Source organism: Hyla sarda, chromosome 1, assembly GCF_029499605.1.
Source record: "Hyla sarda isolate aHylSar1 chromosome 1, aHylSar1.hap1, whole genome shotgun sequence".
In the NCBI taxonomy this organism is placed as follows: domain Eukaryota; kingdom Metazoa; phylum Chordata; class Amphibia; order Anura; family Hylidae; genus Hyla; species Hyla sarda.
Genome location: NC_079189.1, coordinates 466,122,525 through 466,148,352, shown reverse-complemented (window position 1 = coordinate 466,148,352; position 25,828 = coordinate 466,122,525). Strand labels below are relative to the sequence as shown.

The 25,828-nt window shown below is 44.7% G+C and overlaps 1 protein-coding gene across 8 annotated transcripts in view; it reads right to left on the bottom strand.

The window, feature by feature from the left end:
* The window catches only part of ATXN2 (ataxin 2), a 150,993-nt gene extending 125,505 nt beyond the window's left edge, over window positions 1–25,488 (bottom strand). For 4 of the 8 annotated variants that reach the window (XM_056536168.1, XM_056536173.1, XM_056536144.1 and 1 more), the window contains exon 1: window positions 24,949–25,399. In XM_056536168.1, the coding sequence (XP_056392143.1) occupies window positions 24,949–25,040 (92 nt within the window). In that variant the 5' untranslated portion in view covers window positions 25,041–25,399. Of the gene's footprint in view, window positions 1–24,948; window positions 25,401–25,428 lie in introns of those variants that run through there. The other 4 variants (XM_056536191.1, XM_056536182.1, XM_056536155.1 and 1 more) reach the window with 4 other exon arrangements.
* Between the last annotated feature and the right edge of the window lie 340 nt (window positions 25,489–25,828).

Below are 25,828 nucleotides of genomic sequence, written 5' to 3'. Positions count from 1 at the left end.
AAAGGGTTAACACACTTACTGAATGTCATTTTGAATACTTTGTGGGGTGCAGATTTTATAATGGGGTCATTTATTGGGTATTTCTAATATGAAGGCCCCTCAAATCCACTTCAAAACTGAACTGGTCCCTGAAAAATTCAGATTTTGAAAATTTTGTGAAAAATTGCTGCTGTACTTTGAAGCCCTCTGGTGTCTTCCAAAAGTAAAAACCTGTCAACTTTGTGATGTAATCATAAAGTAGACATATTGTATATGTGAATCAATATATAATTTATTTGGGATGTCTATTTTCCTTACAAGCAGAGAGCTTCAAAGTTAGAAAATTTGGGAATTTTTCACCAAGAAATGATGCAAGTATCGATGAAATTTCACCACTAAAAGTAGAATACGTCACGAAAAAACAATCTCGGAATCAGAATGAAAAGGTAAAAGCATCCCAGAGTTATTAATGTTTAAAGTGACAATGGTCAGATGTGCAAAAAACGCTCTGGTCCTTAAGGCCAAAATGGGCCTGGTCCTTAAGGGGTTAATCGCTTTTTAACTTTTTTTTCTGGGATATTATAAATATTGCAATTCTGTGGTTTGGTATTTTTTTTTTTTTTTATTTACATAATTTACCGTAAGGGATACATAATGTTATACTTTAATAGTTCGTACAATTACGTACGCAGCTATACTAAATATGTTTGTTTATTTTTATTATGTTTACATATTATGTTTACATATTTATTATGTTTACATATTATGTTTACATATATAGGAAAAGGGGGTGATTTCAACTTTAACATGGAAGGGGTTAATGTGTGTCTTTCTTTAACACTTTTTTTTAGGAGTAATCATTAGATTCCTCATACAGATCAATAGAGTTCTATTGAACTCCACTGATCTGTGTGCTCTGCGATCCATTGAAAGAGCCTAGTCCAGCCATGCTCTATCAATGACAGAGCCACGGACACCAGCGAAGGAGAGGTAAGCCCTCCGGCTACCTCTATAGTGGATCGTTCGGGAGGGTGATCCACCCTACTATCCCACCTGGGAGCATTCACATGTCTCTTTAGATGCCGCTGTCAGCTTTGACAGCGGCGATCTAAAGGGTTAATAGTCAGCCGCAGCGATCGCCGCATGCTGGCTATTAGCGGCAGCCCCCAGCTACTGAAAACAGCCAGGGGCTGCAGAGTATGGAGCGGCACGAGTCCAGAGCCCGCTCCATACAGACAGCTGAACACTGCTGCGATTATCAGGTTCGGCCCTGCTTGCCTGAAGCAGGGCTAAGGGCCGGAAAAATTTACCTGCCCGGCACTGCATGTCCCGGGCGTGGGGCGATAGGAATTCCACATCCCTGCTAGGACATGGAGTTGAAGACTATGAATATTTAAATAGCGGGGCAGTATTAAGAGATAACTGAGGGAGATAGAAGCGGCCAGCCAGGGGGGGGGGCACCTCCACAGCACTCTGCATACAAGAATGGAACTTCGGAAGCTGATATCTCGGGACCTACTGAAGCAATATCATTAAGTGACCCCTCGTTAGAATCCTGGGTTTAGTGTGGGTGAACCTGGCTGACCGTTTTCCTTTGAAACACAAGGCATACCTATCGGGTTTTATTACAGTGCACTTAGCTCAGCTGTTTCTACCCCTTGTTGTTTTTATCGGTACCAACTTAGTTTTCATGTTACTTCGTGATCACTTTTTATTTTTATCTTTTGGGGTGCATGAATTGACCAAATTCTGAACGTCTACACCATTAACCATGCAATTTTTATGTTATAGTCTCATATTTCAGACATTTCTGCACACAGCGTTTGGGAATGTGTTTGTTTTATTTACAGTACATTATTTTATTTGAAAAATTGTAAATGGTGGGAATGGGATTTTATTTTACTACTTGCAGTTTTTATCGGTACCATTTTTGTTTTGCCGTTACTACTTGATCACACTTTTTTATTTTATTTAAACTGTCTCCAATTATTACATTGCTAACACTGTTTAATGCTGTACTATAGCACAAGATTGATCAGTTTTATTTGCACTCTGCTTCTCCAGCCTGCAAAAGCATCCTGGAGAAACAGAATAAAGATCGGACGGCACAGATGCAGACAGGGACCCACCAGCTGTCATATCAGCTGATCAGGATCCTGCTATTGCAGTGCAGTGCTCCCGAGCAGGTTCACTAAAGGATTGGCACCAGTACTTTACTAGCTTTGGTCCCATGATCAACTTTGATCGTAATATCCAAATGGTTAGCAATTTGCGTCCACTGCAGGCTTTTAGCTGCAGCCTGTGGTTATGGATACCAACCGGGGCTGTCCGGTACAGAGCAGGATCATGTCTGATTCCTGCTGCAAAGCCGGTCCACCTAGTAGGTACCCATACCTCCTGGGAGAGAGAGGGTAAATTTTAGTGTAGTAATTACACGGACTGGGTCTCCTGTGTGATATAGCCGAACACTGCTCTTTCCTTTGTGTAAGCGCAAAAATGAAGACTGGTGTAATAAAGATTCTACACCACATTTTAGTCTAGTGTTAGTAAAGGGATAGAAGTTCAGTGTGATCTGCTGCAGTGATCAGATTATTCCCCCACTCTGCAAACACAAAGCAATCGGTAGGAGAAGGAATCAAAATGGCTGAAAATCCATAAGGGCCACATCAGCTACAATTTTAAATAAAGAAGAGGCTGTTAGGTTTAACTCCTGTTGTGGAAATGCAGCAGCTTCCGGGACATACAAGTAAGTCCTTTTGCAGGAAGAGTTACATTTTTTTTAAAGAGTAGTAAAACAAAACAAATAGATTGGAGATTGGGTAACGCTGTAGTGAACCCCAGGGGAGAAAAAATAAAAAAAACACCTCAGTTTTACCATAAAGTGCTTTGTGTCAAAACAAAAGCCCCAAAGTTAGGTTCCCCCGCTCTGTCCACCCACAGTAGTCCGGGCAGAAGGGGGGAACTGTGCTGTGACCAGCGGTCACTTACCGGCAGCGATTGGTGGCGATGAGGTGCGGCTCCCTGGTGCAGACTACAAAAGCCGGTGAGTTGTTGCCTAGCAACATCTGGAGGGCTACAGTTTAGAGACCACTATACAGTGTTCTCTAAACTGTAGCCCTCAAGATGTTGCAAAACTACAACTCCAAGCATGCCCAGACAGCTGTGAGTTGTAGCAGATTGGGGGCGGGGGGTTAAAGTTCAGTTCCCCCGGGCAGAACGGGCGAACTGTCCTGTGACCAGCGGCGGGGGTGAATGGCGGGCGGCGATGACGTGCGGCTGGCTCCCTGGTGCGGCATGCTGCAGACTACGGAAGCCAGTGAGTTGCCTAGCAACATCTGGAGGGCTACAGTTTGGAGACCACTATACAGTGGTCTCTAAACTGTAACCCGCCAGATGTTGCAAAACTACAAATCTCAGCATGCCCAGACAGCTGTTTGGGCATGCTGAGATTTGCAGTTTTACAACAGCTGGAGGGCTACAGTTTGGAGATTACTGTGCAGTGATCTCTAAACTGTGGCCATCTAGATCTTGCAAAACTACAACTCCCAGCATGCCCAAACAGCAGTTTACTGTCTTTGCATGCTGAGATTTGTAGTTTTGCAACATCTGGAGGGCCACAGTTTGGAGATCACTGTGCAGTGGTTTCTAACCGTGGCCCTGTAAATCTTGCAAAACTACAACTTCCACCATGCATGAACAATAAACAGCTTTCTCGCCATGATGGGAGTTGTAGTTGCGTACCTCCAGCTGTTGCATAACCATCTCCCAGCATGCCCTTCGGTGATCAGTACATGCTGGGAGTTGTAGTTTTGCAACAGCTGGAGGCACACTGGTTGGAAAATACTGAGTTGGGTAACAGAAGCTAACTGAAGGTTTTCCAACCAGTGTGCCTCCAGCTGTTTCAAAACTACATGTTGGGAGTTTTAGTTTTGCAACAGCTGGAGGTTTGTCCCCATGTGAACGTACAGGGTACACTCACACGGGCGTGTTTACAGCGAGTTCCCTGCTTCAAGTTTGAGCTGCGGCAAATTTTCCGCCGCAGCGCAAACTCCTAGCGGGAAACTCCGCCTGTGTGAATGTACCCTAAAAACACTACACTAACACATAATAAAGGGTAAAACATTACATATTCACCCCCTTACACTGTCCCACCAATAATAATGAAAAACGTATCGGACGGCAGTGTTTCCAAAACGGAGCCTCCAACTGTTTCAAAACAACTTCCAGCATTTCCAGACAATAAATGACTGTCCAGGCATGCTGGGACTTTAGAAACAGCTGGAGGCACCCTGTTTGGGAATCACTGGCGTAGAATACCCCTATGTCCACCCCTATGCAATCCCTAATTTAGTCCTCAAATGCTCATGGCGCTCTCTCACTTCGGAGCCCTGTTGTATTTCAAAGAAACAGTTTAGGGCCACATATGGGGTATTTCTGTACTAGAGAGAAATTGCACTACAAACTTTTGGGGGACTTTTTCTCCTTTTACCCCTTATGAAAAGGAAAAGTTGGGGTCTACACCAAAAAACATAAAATTACACTAACATGCTGGTGTTTCACAAGCGGTAAAAGGAAAAACAAGACCCCCAAAACTTGTAACTCAACTTCTCCTGAGTACGGAAATACCCCATATGTGGTCTTAAAATGCTCTTCGGATGCAAAACCAGGCTCAGGAGTGAGAGCGCACTATGTACATTTGAGGCCTAAATTGGTGATTTGCACAGGGGTGGCTGATTTTACAACGGCTCTGACAAACGCAAAAAAATAAAAATAAATACCCACATGTAACCCCATTTTGGAAACTACACCCCTCACAGAACGTGACAAGGGGTACAGTTAGCCTTAAAAAAAATCATTTACACATCCAACTTTAACAAAAAAAAGTCGTCAAACATCTGTGGTGTGTTAAGACTCACTGGACCCCTTGTTACGTTCCCTGAGGAGTGTAGTTTCCAAAATATTATGCATGTGTTTTTCTTTTTCTTTTTTGCTGTTCTGGCACCATAGGGGCTTCCTAAATGTGACATGCCCCCCAAAAACCATTTCAGAAAAACTCACACTCCAAAATCCCATTGTCGATCCTTCCCTTCTGAGCCCTCTATTGCATCCACAGAGAACTTAACATACACATATGAGGTATTTCCTTACTCGAGAGAAATTGGGTTACAAATTTTAGGGCGATTTCTCCTTTTACCCCTTGCACAAATACAATGGGCTGGTCCTTAAGGGGTTAAAGTACATTCCCATTAGGGATCGACCGATTATCGGTTTGGCCGATATTAACGATCTTGGACATTATCGGTATCGGCAATTACCTTGTCGATAATCCGATAATGCCCCACCCCCCTGCACCGCCTTACCGGAATACCGGTATAAGTTATCGGCCACAGATTATCGGTATCGGCCCTTAAAAAAAAATAATCGATATCGGTCGATCCCTAATTCCCATCACTGGACTTTTGGGAAATATCTGGAAAAATGCAGGGAGATTTCTACCATGGAATACTCCAGAAAGCAAAACGCAAGTGTAATCCCATAAACAGTGCTGAAACTATGGCTAAGGTGTTAGGACCTACAAGCTCTAACTGTTGTCCTTGGTCAAATCCTCTCTTAGGCTGGGTTCACACCATGTTTTTGCAATAGTTCCCGTATATGTTTTCAATTTGAAAACTGTATGGAACCGCATGCATTGACTCTCCATTGAAAACTGTATGTCAAACTATGCATCTGTTTGTGCCGTTTTGCATCTTGTACGGTTTGGTCCGTTTTTTTTCTTCCGTACCAAAACCGTAGCCTACCAGTTTTTGGTCCGGGTGAAAAACAGTATATGGGAGTCAATGGGAACTGTACAGATCCATACGTGCATACGGTTCCATTCTTTAAGAAACCTGATACGGGAACTGTATTGCATAAACCTGGGGCCAAGCATTACAGTGGTTGTTGCCCTATAAACTTTCAAGGCAAACTGTCACCAGTGCCATTGCACTAACCTGCTGTTATAGGCAGGTAGTGCAGGTGACACTGATGACACTCATGTGTCAGTGACCCGTGCAATTATTTGGATTTAATAGTCATAATAGTTAATTTAAAAAAAAGAAGTGCACATGCAAAAATTTCGAACTATTAAAATAAATTGTAAAAAAGGAAAATGGTCATTCTGTTTACCAACACCAAACCCAATACACCCGGTTATAGTGCGGCTGAACAGGAGAACGATGCGGGGTCTCTGACTAACATACATACCTGCAGCCCGGTCCCTCTGAAGATCGGCTTCCACCTGCGCTGAACTGTGCGCTGGAGGCAAGCCCACCAGCTGGATTTGAATATTCATGGTTGCTTGTCACGTGAGCGCTTGTGCCTACTGAGTGCTCACTACTTGACTCCCCTGAGGAAGTTGCCTAGAGCAACGGAAAGCGTGGGGTCCTTGGAGAACGTAGTTATTCCTTACAATCCTGCAAATGCCAGTTTTACTAGTCCCTGTTCATCTGTACTGGTGTTATAGGTATTACTATCAGGGATCCATATTGTACTAATCTGCCTTTCTAGCACTTTATATATTACGGTTTGCATATTTTTTACCTTGCTATAGGCATTAGATGGTGTGTATTATATTCTAACATTGTATGATCCATTTATCCAGCTAAATTATGTCTTACAGTCACTTCGCAGTGTTTGAATAATGTATGTCATATGGTCGTACTCCTTGAGGGTGTGCGCCTTGCCCCTTCGATTTTTGTGGTGTCCCCCTTATGGGGAACTTTTTAATTGGTTTTACTATGCCTGTTTTGTATTCGTTGGCTGAATAAAATTTATTTTTGCTATTTAATGCTATATTTTGTCTTGATATCTGGGTATGCACTTTCATGTGTAGTGTACTGAGTGCTCACGTGACCAGCAACTATGAATATTCAAATCCAGCCGGCAGGCCCGCCTCCAGTGCGCAATTCAGCGCAGATAGAAGCCGGTCTTCAGAGGGATCGGGCACCAGACTGCAGGTATGTATATTAGTCAGAGACCCTGCATCGGTCTCCTGTTTACCCGCACTATAACGCGGTGTATTGGGTTTAGTGTGGGTGAATGGGATGTCCATTTTCCTTTAATGGCGAAGACATGTCAGTTTTACCATAAAATGTACTGTGTAAAAAACAAAATCCTCAAAAGTTGCAAGATTGTGGTCTTTTAGATTTCCCGCCAAAAATTATATTTTATTGGCTACGCTGTACATGTTATGGTTAAATAAAAAGGTGTCATTACAAAGAAAAATTTGTCGTGCAAATAAACAAGCCTTCATACGGGTCTGAAGATGGAAAAATAAAAATCATCATATAGACAGATTAGCCCGGCACTGCCAGCATGAGAAAGGCGTGTTACTCAGCCTGGAACAACAGCTTCCACTTGTGAAGAAAGGTGTGGTGCTCTGACCAAATATAGCACAAGTATACAATTCAGTTGGTAGAAGAAATAAAGTCGGCACTAACCATGCTCTTCTACTTTTCTTCATTTAGGAATACTCATGTATAACATATACAGGACAAAAAACTGTGCATAGAAGGGGGGGTACAACTAGGCTACAGCACTGTTTTGCTCTTTACAGAGCTTCAACGGGCTTGTGAAGCTCTGTAAAGAGCGAAACAGTGCTGTAGCCTAGTGGTACCCCCCCCCCCCCCCTTCTATGAACCGTCTCCCATCCTGTATTTGTTATACGTGAGTGTTCTTTAATAAAGAAAAGAAGATAGAAGAGTACGGTGAGTGCCTACTTCATTTCTTCTGCGAACTGGAAAATATAAAAAAAAGTTAAGCCTCTTAGAAGGAAAGACCGATGGCATGACATGATCACAGAAGCCCAGGTTTCCGTGTCTAATGCCACAGCGCTTGCCCAGAGATCGCAGGGGTCCGGCCGCTGGGAACCCCCGTGATCTCCAGGACAGATCAGACGTGTAGTAATTACTTTACAAAATATATATATATATATATATATTACACACACATATATATATACACACACACACAGGTCCCTCAACATATGATGATAATTGGTTCCGAGAGGACCATCATATGTTGAAACCATCATATGTTGAGTACATATGTCTATGGAAAACTGGTAATTGGTTCCGGAGCCCCGAGACCATCATAGGCCTGGGGTGGGGGACTTTGCGCCCAGGCCTGGGGTGAGGGACTTTGTGCCCAGGCTTGGGGTGGGGGATTTTGTGCCCAGGCCTTGGGTCTCTGCTGTTATGTCCTGGGGAGTGGGGGTTATCGCTGTTGCTGCCATTGGGTGAGGGATTAAGTTAACCCCATGGCAGCGGTAGCGTTAACCCCTCACCCCGCGGCAGCATTAACGCTGCCGCAGGGTGAGGGGTTAACGACTCTGCCACGTGAGTGAGCTACTAAGTCATACTCACCAGCTCTTCACGTCTTATCCTCACGGGCGGCGCTCCTCAAATGGCGGCGTAGACGCAGGCTGGCGACGTCACTCATGACTGCGGATTCGCCAATCAGCATCAAGAGGACGACTCCGGCACAACGGCAACCCGCACCACGGCGCCCCGCAGCGGTAAGTAAAATCATAGTGATGGCCCCGCAAAAAGTATCGTATGTCGATACTTTAACATACGATGGCCTCTGAGGCCATCGTATGTCGAAAAAACGTATGTCGGAGCCATCGTAACTCGAGGAACCAATAGATAGTGTGTGTGTGTGTTTTGTGTGGTGTGTGTGTTCCAGCATCGCTTCCAAACGGCTGAAAATATTTTGATAAAACTTGGTACACGTTTCTAATATGTCAACTACAAATATAGGATAGATAAATCCTAACCCATTTGCAAGGGTCGGGGCTTTTGTTTAAAGGGAACCAATCGGATTTTACCCTATAAAAACGCTTGGCAAAGAGTTTATAGGGTAAAATCTTTATCCTCACCATCCCCGGGGGAAGCTCCTGCCCCCAGGGATGGTGAGGATATGAACTTCTAAACTAGTCATTGCCACGGCCATAAGTAGTCCCCTGGGCGGGGAACTCCTCTCACCTAGTCCCTTTGTTTAGCCGGCAGGGACGGGTCATCGCTCTGCTCACTGAACAGGCGGAGCAGAGAGAGGACGCGTCTCGTCAATGAAGCGGAAAGGGTGTCGCTGCCGGCCGAACAACAGGACTAGGTGACAGGAGCTCCCCCGTCCAGGAGCGTCCCCCAGGGATGGTGAGGATATAGGGTAAAATCTGATGATTGGTCCCCAATAAAGTCCTATGCAAGTCTATGGGAAATGTATGTTCCAGCATAACTTCCCAATGGCAGGAGATATTTTGATGAAACTTAGTACACATGACATATCAATTAAAAATACAGTCATGGCCGTAAATGTTGACACCCCTGAAATTTTTCTAGAAAATGAAGTATTTTTCACAGAAAAGTATTGCACTAACATGTTGTGTTATACATGTTTATTCCCTTTGGGTGTATTGGAACTAAACCAAAAAAGGGAGGGAAAAAAAGCTAATTGGACATAATATTACACCAAACTCCAAAAATGGGCTGGAGAAAATTATTGGCACCCTTTCAAAATTGAGGAAAAATAAGATTGTTTCAATCATGTGATGCTCCTTTAAACTCACCTGGGGCAAGTAACAGGTGTAAGCAATATAAAAAAAAAAAAAAAAAACACACCTGAAAGCAGATAAAAGGAGAGAAGTTCACTTAGTCTTTGCATTGTGTGTCAGTGTGTGCCACACTAAGCATGGACAATAGAAAGAGGAGAAGAGAACTGTGAGGACTTGAGAACCAAAATTGTGGAAAAATATCAACAATCTCAAGGTTACAAGTCCATCTCCAGAGATCTAGATTTGCCTTTGTCCACAGTGCGCAACATCAAGAAGTTTGCAACCCATGGCACTGTAGCTGATCTCCCAGGGCGTGGACGGAAGAGAAAAATTGATGAAAGGTTTCAACGTAGGATAGGGTAAGGATTAGGTAAGAAAAAACGGGCAATGCCAGGTACTTAGCTGGTTTTACCATAAAATTAAACACAAAACCAAAATATTTTCAGAAAATTTATAAGAAAGCTGCAATTTTTGGGGGTTTGGTTTTTACGCAGTGCACTTTATGGTAAAAATGATACATTAGCCCAGATTTTTCACACTATGTGAGAAAAAAAGTGGAGAGATTTTCCCACAACCACCAATCACAGCTCAAGTGAAAGCTGAGCTGTGATTGGCTGTTCTGGGAAAATCACTCCACTTTTTCTCTCACAGTTTCATAAATCTGGGCCATTATCTTTATTCTGTATACACAGCGAGACTGGCGATTCACCGGTATAGCCTGGCTGAGCCAAGATACATAATTGTCCTCCGCCATTTGAGTTCACCGAATCTCAGCGATCACATAGCGGGTGTTCAGGAAGCTACAAGGAACTTTCATTATCACTTTAGATGCTGTGATCGGCATTGAACTGAAAAGACTGAAATCTGGGCAAGAATCAGTCTGAAAGAAAAAGGGGGGGGGGGATCAAATCTGTCCAGAGGAAAAGTTGTTCAGTTGCCCATAGCAACCAATCATATTGCTTCTTTTAATTTTTCAGAGGCCTTTATTAAAAAAATAAATAAATAAAAAAATAAATAAAAAAAGAAGCGAGCCGATTGGTTTCTATGGGCAACGCAGCAACTTTTCCTCTGGACAGGTTTTCATACATCTCCCCCACACTCTCTGGTTTTGCCTATAGTAACCAATCACAGCTTAGCTTTCATATCTTTAGGAGCACTGGTAAAATGAAAGCGGATGTGTTTGGTTGCTATGGGCATAACCCAGTGATTCCCAACCGGGGCACACGTGTTCGGCACTGGCCGTAGTGCCGCGTGATTTTGCCGTGATTTTTAGTTATCCCACCCCGGCCTTATGACTGACGGCACAGGGGGGAAGGGAAGCCTGCGCACACAACGTTCCCCTGCTGTGGCGGAGTGAGCCAAAAATGGTGCCCTGGGGCGGAACAAGCATCTGCGCCAGACTCCTGTGCCTGCCGTGGAACTGCAAGCTGCGCGCTGGCTTGCTTAAGGTACCGTACCCTTTCCACTCCTCTGTTACCCCTTCTCAACCCTGACCAAACCCCGCACGGTCACCCAGGTCCACCCATGTCCGCCCCCCTCCTCCGTCACCCATGTCCACTCTCCTGTCATCCATGTCCACCTTGTCCACTCCCCTGCCCATCCCTGTCACTTATGTTTACCCCCGTCTACCCTGTCACCCATGTCCACCCACCTGTTCACCTATCTGTCCCTTTGTCACCCCAGTCCACCCCTCTGTCACTCCTGTCCCTCTTTTACCCCACTTGTCACCTTTGCCCACCCCTCTGACTCCGTCTCCCATGTCCACCCCCCCATTCAACTCTGTCACCCCTGTCCACCCTCCATTGTCCACCCCTCTGACCACATCCTTGTCACCCATGACCACCCCCTATTCACCCCCCGTCACCCGTCCACCCCTCTGTCACCCCCTATGCCCCCCCATCACCCATGTTCACTCTTCTAAACCCATCTGTCACCCTTGTACACCTCCCTACACCCCTCTACACCCCTGTTACCCATGTACACTCCTCTACACCCCTCTGTCATCCATGTAAAAAAAAGTGCAGAGTCTAATAGGTTTGTTTTGCAGGTTCAACGGTGAAGAAATGTGTGTGGAAGAAATCGTGATGATGGCCCGGACCAGATGGAAAAGAGAAAGACCGCACAGATCAATGGAGTTCAATAGAACTATTGATCTGTATGCGGAATCTAATGATTCCTCCTACAAGTCTAAGTGTAAAAAAAATAAAAAATTTAAAAAAAAGTTTAAAAAGACACACTAACCCTTCCATGTTAAAAGTTCAAATCACCCCTTTTCCTTATGTAAAGATAACATTTAATATCGCTGCGTATGTAATTGTACGAACTATTAAAACATAACATTATGTATCCCACATGGTAAATGCCGTCAATGTAAAAAAACAAATACCAAGCCACAGAATTGCAATTTTTATAATATCCCCGAAAAAAAGTTAGAGATTTAAAAAGTCAGATCAATACCAAAATGGTACTATTACAAAAAACAGATTATGGCGCAAAAATTGAGCCCTCATACAGCCTTGTAGGCAGAAAAACGTTTTTTTAACCCCTTAAAAGGACTCAGCGTTTTTCCATTTTCGCATTTTCATTTTTCCTCATCACCTTCTAAAAATCATAACACTTTCAATTTTGCACATAAAAATCCATATTATGATGGCTTATTTTTTGCGCCACCAATTCTACTTTGCCGTGACATCAGTCATTTTACCTAAAAATTCACAGCGAAACGGAAAATTCATTCTGCGACAAAATTAAAGAAAAAATACCATTTTGTAACTTTTGGGGTCTTCTGTTTATAGTGCATTTTTCGGTAAAAATTATACCTTATCTTTATTCTGTAGGTCCATACAGTTAAAATGATACCCTTCTTATATAGGTTTGAATTCTCATTCTGACCCCTGTAACTTTTATTTTTCCGCGTACAGGCCGGTTTGAGGGCTTATTTCTTGCGCCGTGATCTGAAGTTTTTATCGGTACCATTTTTGTATTGATCTGACTTTTTTGATCGCTTTTTATTCATTTTTTTTTATATAGAAAGTGACCAAAATACGCTATATTTGACATTGGAATTTTTTTGCGCATACGCCACTGACCGTGCGTTTTATTAAGAATATATTTTTATAATTCGGACATTTCTGCACGCAGCGATACCACATGTTTATTTTTATTGACACTTTTTTTATGGGAAAAGGGGGGGGGGGGTGATTCAAACTTTTATTAGGGAAGGGGTTAAATTACCTTTATTAACTTTTTTCCCAGTGTTATAGCTCCCACAGGGGGCTATAACACTGCACACACTGATATTTTACACTGTTTACTACAAAGCCATAGCTTTGCATTGATCAGTGTTCTAGGCGGTTGATTGCTCAAGCCTGTATCTCAGTCTTGGAGCAATCAATCTCCGATCGGACGAGACGGAGACAGGTGAGGGGACCTCCGCTCGCGTTCTAGCTGATCAGGACATCGCGATTTTATTGTGATGGTCCCAGTCAGACGTACTGAGCTGCCAGGAAGCTTTTACTTTCATTTTAGACGCGGCGATCAACTTTGATCGCCGCGTCTAGAGGGTTAATAGCGCGCGGCACAACGATCGGTGCCGCACTCTATTAGCCCAGGGTCCCAGCTATTATTAGCTACCGGGACCGACCCGGTATGGCGCGGGGTCAGGTATGCCCTACGTCCTTAAGAGGTTAAAAAAGCTACAGGGGTAAAAAAGTTCAGAATTTTTTTTAAATTAGTAAAACATGACGGAAACAATACAAATCTGGTATTGCTGTAATCAGGCGGCCTAAAGTATGAAAACAACATGTTAGCTCAACCACAAGGTAAATGGCGTAGAAAAGAAAACCACCAAATTTGCTAAATTATCTTTTACTATTTCGATTTCCCTTCACCGAATATATATATATTTATTTTTTGGGTTCTGAGAATAGGTTATTGAAAAATTAAAAAGGTATCATTATAGTAGGTAGTAAGGGCGAGGAGGAAAAACGAGTGTAAAAGCGAAAACTGGCCCCGACAAGTGGATCGTCATGCGGGACAAGTAATTTTTGCGCCGTTTTAGTCCCGTAGACAAGTGTTTTTTTTAAATAAAATTTCCACACCCCTGAGCCATACCTTTATTGTTGTTAGTTCTTTTCTTACTAATGAAAACCTTTTAATCCAAAAGTCAGGCAGTCGAATAGGCTTTGCTTGGGGTTCGCCAAGCCCCGCCGCCGAGCGCATGCGCTGTGGATGCACTGTCTAGCAAGACAGTGGTCCCAGAGCTGGAAGGCAGGATAGGCATGGCGGCAGCAGGGCTTGGCGAACCCCAAGCCACACCTATGCGACTGTGCCTCACTTTTGGATAAAAGGTTTTTATTAGCACGAAAAGAACAAACAGCAATAAAAAGGTATGGCTGCAGTCAACTTATAATCATCTGGAACAACATTATAGTGGTCTGGGGGGGGGGGGGGGGGTCAAAATATGATGACAGTTGCGCTTTAACACCATTTCAGAAGACAATCTGGCAGATCACAATGTTTCCTGGAAACAGATCACGTAGAACAAAGAGCATTACTGTAATTTGAATAAAATGTTGATGTGTCAAAAGTTTTAAATCACACTCCATGTACATTCCACTCCCTGACTGGCCACCACATCCAACTCTCACTACATAGACTAATGCAGTGAAAGAGTTGGATCTGACTGACAGCTGAGGAATAAGGCATGCACTGTCGTGCACTTAACCAGTCTGTAACTCATGATCGCAGCAGGTCTCAGGTGTAAGACCTGATACTCCGGTGAAAACGTTTTTTTCTTTTAAATCAACTGGTGGTAGAAAGTTAAACATATTTGTAAATTACTTCTATTAAAAATCTTAAACCTTCCAGTACTTGTTAGCTGCTGAATGCTACAGAGGAAATTCCTTTCTTTTTCGAACACTGATGACATCACGAGCACAGTGCTCTCTGCTGACATCTCTGTCTCTTTTAGCAACCATGCATAGCAGATGTATGCTAAGGGCAGCATGGTGGCTCAGTGCTTAGCACTGCTGCCTTGCAGTGCTGGGGACTTGGGTTAAAATCCCACTAAGGACAACAATAAATAAAGCGTTATTATAATCACGTCAGCAGAGAGAACTGTGCTCGTGATGTCATCAGAGAGCATTCCCAAAAGAAAAGAATTTCCTCTGTAGTATTCAGCAGCTAATAAGTACAGCAAGGATTAAGATTTTTTTAATAGAAGTAATTTACAAATATGTTTAACTTTCTGGCACCAGTTGATTTAAAAGAAAAAAGGTTTTCACCGGAGTACCCCTTTAAGAGTCCTTCAGTTGTCCTCATTTGTTAAGTTTTGTTTTTCTTCCCATCTTGATTCCCCAGAAAGGGAAATATTTAACAGTAGGTGGAAAATACTCTACCAACTTTAGGAGCCAGTCTATAAAAGGCAAAATACTTAAATAGTTGATGAAGCAAATGAGAAACAGTGGTGCTTGTCAAACAAAATAGGGGGTAAACCCCAACACCCAAAAAGACCCACCGCCTCCACTACTCCTGGCAACTATAAAACCAAACAGAAAGCAAATTGATTCCCTTCTAGATAAAGAAATAGAATAACTCCCCATGAGCAACTCCTTTGTGTACCAATCGGTGCATTGAAAGCAATTGTGAAGTGTCAACAGAGGGAAAGTGTCAGTATGACTCGAGATTGACCATAATAAAAGTACTTTCATTTTATAGACAAACTGAATGCCTGTGTCTTGGCATTACCAAAAAAAAAAAAAAAAGGCTTAGACAAATATTGGCCTGGTCCAGGAGCCAGCAGTGTTCTGTCATTGGCCAAACTCTCATAACCTAGAGGTGGAAAATTTGATGCCCAGTATTGTCACAGCTTGGGTAACTCTTGGGTAATTTCCCAGGGATCCCCTACCTGAAGTAGCCACAGGTATTATCCCAGTAGTCCCTGCACAATACTGGCTAGATGCAATATGTGAGCAGCCTATAACGGAATGCTGCATCTAACTTCCTGACCCTGCACATTTCTCTAGGAACAGACTGATGCAGGAGCAGCACACAGCACTGCAATTCTTTGACTAGTAAGGCTTTGCCATTTGCATCCGACCCGTTAAATGGGAACTCCGGTAGAAAAACAATTCTCAAACCAACTGGTGCCAGAAAGTTAAACAGATTTGTAAATACAGTAACTTCTATTTAAAAATCATAACCCTTCCAGTACTTATCAGCTGCTGTATACTACAGAGAAATATGTGAAGTTCTTTCCAGTCTGACCACAGTGCTCTCTGCTGACACCTCTGTCAGTGTAAGGAACTGTCCAGAGCAGGAGGTTTTCTATGGGGATATGCTTCTAATTTGGACAGTTCCTGACACAGACAGAGATGTCAGCAGAAAGCCCTGTGGTCAGACTGGAAAGAACTGCACAATTTGATATGTAGTATACAGCAGCTGATAAGTACTGGATGGATTAAGATTTAAAAAAAAAAAAAAAAAAAGTAATTTCCAAATCTGTTTAAACTTTCTGGCACCAGTTTATTTGAAAATATTTGTTTTCAACTTGTTTCCACCGGAGTTCCCCTTTAAGGTTCTGATCGGCTCTTTTTATTTATTTATTTTTTATCTTGAACCGAACGGATCCTGAAACAATTGGCGACTGCCGGTTCCTGACTGACCCCATTCACTTGCATGGTGTTTATCGGTGATCCAGTAATTTGACACGAGTTTAGCAAGAAAATATTGGGGGAGATTTATCAAAACTTGTTCAGAGGAAAAGTTCCTGAGTTGCCCATAGCAACCAATCAGATGGCTTCTTTCATTTTTCACAGGCCTTTTCAAAAATGAAAGAAGCGATCTGATTGGTTGCTATGGGCAACTCAGCTACTTTTCTTCCGGACTGGTTTTGATAAATCTCCCCCATTGTGTTTGCATTTTTTTTCTCCGCTAAACTTGCTGACAGAGCTGCTGACAGAGCTCCACCTAACGGAGCCCAATGGCAGTGTGAACGAGGCCTAACATTTGCTCTCTCTGCCTGATAGATAAAGTATCCAAACCTGGAAGTGACAGCCTGGCTGAGAATTTGCAGCAGTGGCTCAAAGCACCCTCCTGGTGAATCCATAAGGGTAAAGTCCTGTTCAAAGGCTTTTTCTAGTTTAGACCAAGTATGGTTCTTTAGCTTACAGATGGCTTGCATTTATTTCATAAACACTACAGAAATGTTTGCCCTTGGTGCACTCATAGACCAGTAATGCTTCACATGCACTGTTTTTCTGGCACAGCACTAGGGATCGACCGATATCGATTTTTTAGGGCCGATACTGATAATCTGTGGATGTTAAGGCCGATAGTCGATAACTTATGGGCTATTTCTCTTTCACACCGCCCCCCGGCGACGCCGCTGCAGATCATTGTAGCAGATAGTTATGGCTATTATAGGGAGAGGAAGAAAAAATGAGGATAAAAGCGAAAATTGGTCTGGAAAAGTGGATCGTCATGAGGGACAAGTAGATTTTGCTCCGTTTTAGTCCCGTGGACAAGTACACGCACTTTTTAGGCTAAAATTTTTAGCCTAAAGTCTACCTGCGTGTTGTTCGCCGATAAGCTGCTGCAGTTCAATGATTTAAAGCGGGCACTTTAAATCAATGAACTGCAGCGGCTTTGCAGGTGCAGAGACCTGCCGCCGGCCCTTCTCTCCCCCTGGCTATCGGTGCCGCCGGCCCTTCTCTCCTCCCCTCCCCTGGCTATCAGTGGCACTGCCCCATTGCCGGCGCCGATAGCCAGTGGGAGAGAAGCGGCGCCGGCAATGGGGCAGTGGCGCCGATAGCCAGGGGGAGAGAGGGGGCAACGGCACCCATTGCCGGCGCCGCTGCCTCCCCCATCCCCGGTTGTATAATTACCTGTTGCCGGGGTCGGGTCCGCGCTGCTTCAGGCCTCCGGTGTGCGTCCCCTGCTTCGTTGCTATGCGCTGCATAGCAACGACGCATAGGATGCACACCGGAGGCCTTAGGCAGCGTGGACCCGACCCCAGCAACAGGTAATTATACAACCGGGGATGGGGGAGGCAACGGGGCAGCGGCGCTGACAATGGGTGCCGCTACCCCTTCTCTCCCCCTGGCTATCGGCGCCGGCACCGATAGTCAGGAGGAGAGAACGGGTAGCGGCCCAGATAGCCAGCGGGAGAGAAGCGGCAGCAGCAGGCTCTAGACCCCAGGAAAGGCAGGGGGAGAGAAGCGGGCAGCGACGGCCTTTCTCCCCCTGCCTTTCCTGGGGGTGTATCGGGGTATACGCATGCACACACACACACACCCTCATTTTACCAAGGATATTTGGGTAAAAAACTGTTACCCAAATATCCTTGGTAAAATGAGGGTGCGTGTTATAGGCCGGTGCGTGGTATACCCCGATAAATCCGGTAGTTTTTTGGTTTGTTTTTATTACAATTTACACACCTCTGAGGCCTCTTTGAAAATAAAAGAAGCAATCTGATGGTTGCTATGGGCAACTCAGCAACTTTTCCTCTATACAGGTTTTGATAAATCTCCCCCAAATGTATATAGCAAACGTAATTTTACAAATGTGGACACAAGACAAAAATGCTTTTGCTCCCTGAAAAATTTCAGGCATTTTTTTTCTTGAAGGTACCTGGTGCTAAAGTAAAAATAAATATTTGCTTGGTATTTTAAATGGAAACTGACAGCAGGGTCACGCACACTAACTTGCTGGTGCTGGTTAATAGTATGGGTGATGCCAATCAAAATGGGTTTTTTAGGGTACTTTAGATTAAAAAAAAAGAAGTATTAGGGGTGACAACTATGTATTAATATATCAGATGGTAGTACAGAGATATCGCCCATGATCAATTTACACCCAGGACTGTATCTATAACAAGGGGACACCCTCTCCATTTAGAGGAAAGTAAATTTCTACACCAGCACAGACAGGGATTCTTTATTATAAGAGCAGTGAGACTATGGAACGCTCTACCAGAGGAGGTGGCCATGGTGAACTCAGTTAAAGAGCTCAAAAGGGGCTTGGATGCATTTCTGGAGAGTAGTTACATTACTTACTAGATTTATAGGAACAGAGGGGGAGATTTATCAAAACCTGTGGATCAACTCAGCAGGGACTCAATGGGTATATAGATTGAACTTGATGGACTCTGGCCTTTTTTAAACCTTATGAACTATGGGGTATATTTATCAAAACCTTGCAGAGGAAAAGTTGCCCATAGAAATCAGCTTGCTTCTTTCATTTTCAACAAGGCCTCTCTGGGCAACTTTTCCTTTGCACAGGCTTTGATAAATCTCCCCTATGTTACTATAAAAATTAATTTGTCTAGTTCCTTGGTGCATGCTGGAGCTTCTCACTCCTTCCGAGTGCACTGTGAATCCGAAGCATGCATAACGACCAAGCTGTGGATCTGACTGTGCAGGATCTCCGTGCACATTGTGGCTACATGCTCCTGGAAAATGCTATGAATATTTATTAAGATGCGTTCATTAGGGTCTTGCCAGGCGGCCATAGCACTGCACCAAACTGACCCACTTACATATTGGTGTATTTATGGATATCGCCAAAAAAGTGCAACAGAGGAAAGAGTAAAAATCCCCTGTGATCAGCATCATCTGCACCAGTATCAACAGGTTAGTGTGGGTGACCCTGCTGTCAGTGTTATTTTAGGACTCCAAGACAAAGGATTCATCAATGAACTGCCAAAATAATATGAAAAACCATTTAAGCAAACAAATTTACTGTTTGGTTTTTTAGGCATGCAATACGGAAAAATGGGGCAGATTTCTCATTGTATGCAAGACAGTTCTCTGGTGTAAATACACAGATGGTTGACAGACTAAACGGCAATTTATGGAGCCCCTGTGCCAGTCAAAAAAAAAAAATGTCAACAGGGATTAAATGGGCACTTTTCAGAGGAATTTTTTGATTTTTTTATTGATTTTTTTATTTTAAAGAAGCATTCTAACTAGTTGCTATTGGCAACTGCTCCACTTCTACTCTAAACAGGTTTTGATAAATCTCTCAGATTCGAACTTTGAAAACTTATTTACTAACATGTTTGCCACTGTCTACCAGGGCATACTGCTGATGAATCTGGTGCAAGGGCCAACAGAGAAGGAAATAATCTTTGTATGACTCTCGTATTCCTTACTGGAAACCATTTGTGAGCCTTTTAACACCTTGGAGACGCAAGGCGTACACCCCCAAATCCGTTCGGACTCAGTGTGAGAGAACAGCAGCGGTGACGGCAGTAAGCTCCGCACAAGCCGGGTGCCCGGAGCGGAGCTAATGGAGAATACCAAAGAGCCCCACCATGGACCGGGACCAGGTAAGTACCGTTGTCATCAGTGTCACCTGCACTGTCGGCACCGACAGGTAAGTGCAGGTGACACTGGTGACAGATTTCCTTTAAACCCTGTGGGTCCTGACTGCCATCAGCAGCCAGGACCCAGGGTTAATGCCGGGCACGGACGATCGGGCCGATGCCCAGCATTAACCCTTTAGAAACCATGATCAAATCTAAAATGAAACCAAAAGTATCCTGGCAGCTCAGCGGAGCTGATCAGAACTATCGTGACATAATCGCGATGTCCTGATCAGCTTACTGGACGACAGGAGGGTACCCTCCTGCATCCCGGTCGTCCAATCATCCATCTGCTGCTCCAAGCAAGCTCAGCAGGCTTAAGAGGCAGTGCACCGAGAACACTGATCAATGCTATTCTATGGCATAGCATTGATCAGTATATGCAATAAGAAGAGTTAGTAATAGTTCATCAAGTTTAAATCCCCCCCTTTTCCCATTTTTTTAACCCCTTAATGATGTTTCAGTTTTTCCATCCTTTCCTTTTAAAAATCATAGCCCTTTTAATTTTGCACCTAAAAATCTATATTATGGCTTATTTTTTGCACTACCAATTCTTGCACAACCATTTGCAGTGATTTTACCCAAAAATATACGGCGAAACAGAAAAGAAAAAAAATCATTGTGCGACAAAATTGAAGAAAAAACAACATTTAGTAACTTTTGGGGGCTTCCGTTTCTACGCAGTAAATTTTTCAGTAAAAATGACATCTTGTCTTTATTCTGTAGGTCCATTCGGTTAAAATGATACCCTAGAAAAAAATCATAACTACATGCAGGAAAATGTATACGTTTAAAAGTGTCCTCTTCTGACCCTTATAACTTATTTTTCCACATATAGGGATGTATGAGGGCTATTTTTTTGCGCCGTGTTCTGAAGTTTTTATCGGTGCCATTTTTGTTTTGATCAGACTTTTTGATCGCTTTTTATTCATTTTTATGCTATAAAAAGTGACCAAAAATTTGCTATTTTGGACTTTGGAACTTTTTTTTACTTGTACATCATTGACCGTACGGTTTAATTAACATTATATTTTTATAGTTTGGTCATTTACGCATGCGGTGATACCACATATGTTTCTATTTATTTTTATTTACAATGTTTTTTTTATGGTAAAATGGGGATGATCCTGACTTATTAGGGAAGGGGTTAAATCACATTTATTAACACTTTATTTTCACTTTTTGCAATGTGTAGCCCCCCATAGGGGGCTATAAAAATGCACACTGATCACTGCCATGCATTAACATGGCATTGATCAGTGTTATCGACGCTCAATTTCTCCTGCCCCGATCTGAGGCACGGAGCAGTCAGGAGGCAGGTAGGGATCCTCCTCGTGTCCTGTAAGCTGTTCGGGACCGCCGTGGCGTTCTGAACAGCCTGACTGAGCTACCAGGATGGTTTCGGTTTCACTTCAGACGCAGCAGTCAACTTTGATCGCCACGTCTGAAGGGTTAATACCGGCATTAGCCACGGGTCCCGGCCGTTGATGGCCCGCTGGGACCGACCAGATATGAAGCGGGGTCACCGCGTGAGCCGGCGTTATATCGCTGGACCCAACGCAGGACGTAAATATACGTCCTTCGTTGTTAAGAGGTTAAATAAAATAATGTAATTAAAAATCAATCATATGTGGTACCACCGCGTGCGCAAATGTCTGAAATATTTAACTATAAGGTTAGCTAAACCACACGGTCAATGGTGTACACGTAAAAAAAATACCAAAGCTCTGTGATCCATTGATGGAGCCTAGTCCAGCCAGGATCTATCAATGACAGAGCCGGGACAGAAGGAAGCAGAGGTAAGCCCTCCGGCTACCTCCATAGTGGATCGCCCCCAATCACATGTATCTTCAGTCGCCGCTGTCAGCTTTGACAGCGGCGATCTAAAGGGTTAATAGCCAGCTGCAGCAATCGCCGCATGCTGGCTTTTAGCGGCGGCCCCCGGCTACTGAGAACAGCCGGGGGCTGCAGAGTATGGAGCGGGCAGGAATCCAGAGCCCGCTCCATACTCCCGTGAGCGCCGCAAGCATCTCCCCGTGCAGACGTGCCTCCTCCCCTCAGCTCTCCAAAGCTACAGCTGGGGGGAGTGAAGGCAGAGGACGCAGGTCTGCACGGGGAGAAATAAGCCACGCCCCCTCATCTCCCCCCGCACGTCTGCAGAGCAGGGGAGAGAAGACAAAATACTGTAACACAGCTTCTCATCTCCCCTGCTCTGCTTCGGAGGACACAGGCTGCAGAGTATGGAGTGGGCAGGAGTCGGGAGCCCGCTCCATACAGATTGCAGATCACCGCCGCACTTGTCAGGTCCGGCCCTGCTTGCCCGGGCTAAGGGCCGGACAAAATCACCTGCCCGGCGCCCAAAACTGCTAGTCCCGGGCGTCGGGCGATAGGAATTCCCCATCCCTACATGTATGTTATCTAGCTTTCCCATGCTTACTACCAGGGTGACACTGTAAACTTCCTCCTTCTGTAATCTCATTACTACTGGGGTGACACACTGTAACAAACCTCCTCCTCAAGTAATCTTACTTCTGGGATCACAAACTGATAACACACCGTAACATCCCCTTCCTCATGCCATCTCCTTACTACTGGGCTGGCACACTAACAAACCTCCTCATTACTTTTTTTTACTACTGAGGTGCACATTGTAACAAACCCTCTCCCATCTCCTTACTACTGGGGTACATGTTGCTGTATGCTGTCACACTTGCTCCTTCTCTATGCTATGGATGGAGCTCTGCACTGAATCATTCTTCTCTCACTCAAGCTGCAGAGGGGGTGGCCTCCGCTCAGCCAATCACAGCAGCTCACTCACTGCCTGCTCTCGGTGTGTTTGGAGATCTTCACACCGGGAGCGCACACAGGCTTATAAAGCCCCCACTTTCACTTTCTGTATTCCGACTGCGACGCTGCTGTTGCCACTTGCCACAATCGGAAAGACCATAGTACTGAGACGCTGCTGTTGCCACAGTCGGAAAGACCATAGTAACAGGTGGAGGACATTTTATGAGGACCTCTATAAAAGGCTACTTTTATAGGAGCACTTTTCTAAGGGAAACTGTAGAAGAAGAAAAAAATAAAATATAGTATAAGTGATACTTATTTTCTATGGCCCTATTGTTTAAAAAAATAAATAAATAGGTTTTGGCGATAGTGGCCAATTAATAAACTGTAAGGCTGTATTGAGACAGCCACTCGATTACCACCGAAAACCTGTAACTAATGTATGACTAGAGTCCAAAGGGTTATTTCCATCTCAAAAATGGCAAGCTAGTTAATACTCTATGATTGGTGGGAATTCATCTTTGCTACAAATCCTGATACTTTAAAGGGGTGCATCGTTAAATTTTTGTCTTGTGGCCATTTTGTTCTTAGGATGGTAGGTGTCTTAGAGGTCAGATAAGGTCACAAATGACTGCAAGAAAAGTAAAAACTGTAATCCTATCCATCACTTACTGTACCTTTAAAAAAAAGTCAGCCACTGGAGCAATTAACAATAAGCATCTGATAAATTAGCCATACCATGTGTCAAGGGGGTGAAATTATTCCTGAGATTACACATCAATAGCCCAGTGGTTTCTTATATGACAACATATTCTACACCATGTGGTTTATGAAAACCTGTGCGGAGGAAAAGTTGCTTCCAATCAGCTCATTTTAACCAGACCTCTGCAAAATGAAAGAAGCAATCTGATTGGTTGCTATGGGCAACTTTTCCTTTGCACAGGTTTTGATATAAACACATGGGGGAGATTTAATAGTGAATAGCTCCTCAATCTAAATGGGGCCCTTTACTATGTACAATCACCTGCTTAGATTAACTAAAAAAAGGAAATAAGAGACTGAAGTGCCATGTGTCCCCTCTACAGCAGAAAACCAAAGTCACATGGATACCTTAGTCCTTGAGTTGCCCTCAGGTCCAATGGCTTTTATCTGTTTCTGGTGAAAGGACACAGGTAATAGGCCTCAAGTCCTGGGGACACAAGTGGTGTCACACAGCTTTCCTAGACCCCTTTACTGCTTATTACAGTAAGGAGCTGCATGTGTTCTCCATAAGAAAGCAAACTTAGCAGTCAGTAAATGGGTGACAGTGCCCTTGGCAGCCATAAAGTCAGGCATGTGCCACCCAGCCACATAAGAAATGATGAATAGATTTTAAGTTTTCTAAGGCAGTGATCTCTGACCTCCTTACAAAACTACAACTCCCATCATGCCCGGACAGAGTTGTAGTGTAGCAGCAGCTGCAGATCTACAGGTTGGGGTGATGACATGATCGTATGAGACATAAGAGCAGCAGGAATCGGTTCTTGGGGAGGACACAGGATGACAGCACTCACCCAGTGACCGAGGTGGGCAGCGCCATATACATGTCACTAGGCGGTCAGCGCTCACATGGCCGTGTGCATGGCACAGTCCTGCGGCACTGACATTCCTAGGAATGGCTTCTCTGACGTCACGATCCCGGTAAAGAGACGCGATCAGGCAAAGGTATAATCCGCATACCGCACCAGTGTGATCGGTGCAGGGACGAGTGCTGCTGATAGGACGGCGGAGGGGAGGATTTCAGGAAGCAGCAGTACAGAATGCGCAGCCGGCATAGACGCCCTGTCTGCCATAGGAGAACACTGCGGATTAACCCTGTGCGTTCTGCCACCAGCATGGGAGCACCTGACAGCAGAAGCCAAGATCAGCCGTTGTTACCGGGATACACATCCCCCCAATGTCCTCCCGATCAATCACCCCTCCCCGGCAATGTCACCATGAGGAGGCCGCCCGGTCACCTTCTGCCGGCCATGCGTCACTCCAGTCATCAGTCCCCGGGCAGACGTGACAGCAGAACACGCCGCCTCCTGCCGGCAGCCGAACGTCCAGGCCTCCAGCAGGGCCGGACACGACAGTCGGTGAAGGTGAGGCCTGCAGAGACCCGCGGCCTAGTCCCTCCGCCACCCCTCCTCCCATACCCGCAACGCCCTTTAATAACATGGCTTCCCCACTACTAGAGATCACCCACCTGCCCATGTTCTGTCTGCCTCCTCCTCCGGGCGCCGGCACGTTGGCCCCGCCGCCGGGCTTCCTGTTATTACCGGACTGCTTCATGGACATGACGGTCCCATAAACAACCGGCAGTCACAGCAGCTGACGAACCGGCTGGAAAAGATTTTTTTTTTTTTTTTTTTTTAAAGACAGCGGCTTCTCTTCTTACGTTAGAATAAAAACAAAAAATCAGTCACAGAAAATGTTAACAGAACGGAGCGATCAGAGGGCGACGTGAGGCCGGGAGCTGGAGCTGGAGGCCGCGCCGGGTGTGAGGAGATCACGGCGGCTCAGGTCTCCGCGGTTGCCACAGGCGAGCAAGACCAAAACAGTCTGAGGAAAACGGTCTCGCGGAGGAATACAGCCCTACGCCGTTACTACATCCGCCAGCACAGCGCCCGAGGTCACTGCTCCGCCGTCCGCCTCCTAAACCTCCTGGAAAACCAATTCACCTCACCGGTGACAGAATGTCGGCCTGAGAAGAGAGAACACATAACATGTGCGAAATAACGGCGGCGGCACGGCGGGGACTCTTTACGGGAAGTCGGAAGGATACACTAGAGGGGGCGGGCTGTACGTTGTAGAACACGTGAGCCGGTTTGTGCTGCTGCCTAGCTAGGAGCTGTTAGGTCCTATGTCAGTGAGGAGGAGGAGGCGGGAAGGATTACTACGTAGTGTAACGATTAGGGTGCGCTTTCTGTGTATGTGTGTACAGCAGCCACCTCCCTGGACGGTTCATGGTAGGGTGGTGCTATTTGTAGGCTGAGGCATCATGGTGCTACTATAGTAAGGATGCCCGTATGCTACAGCTCCCAGCATTCTCCCATAGCCTTTGTCACTGAGAGGTCAGATTACAG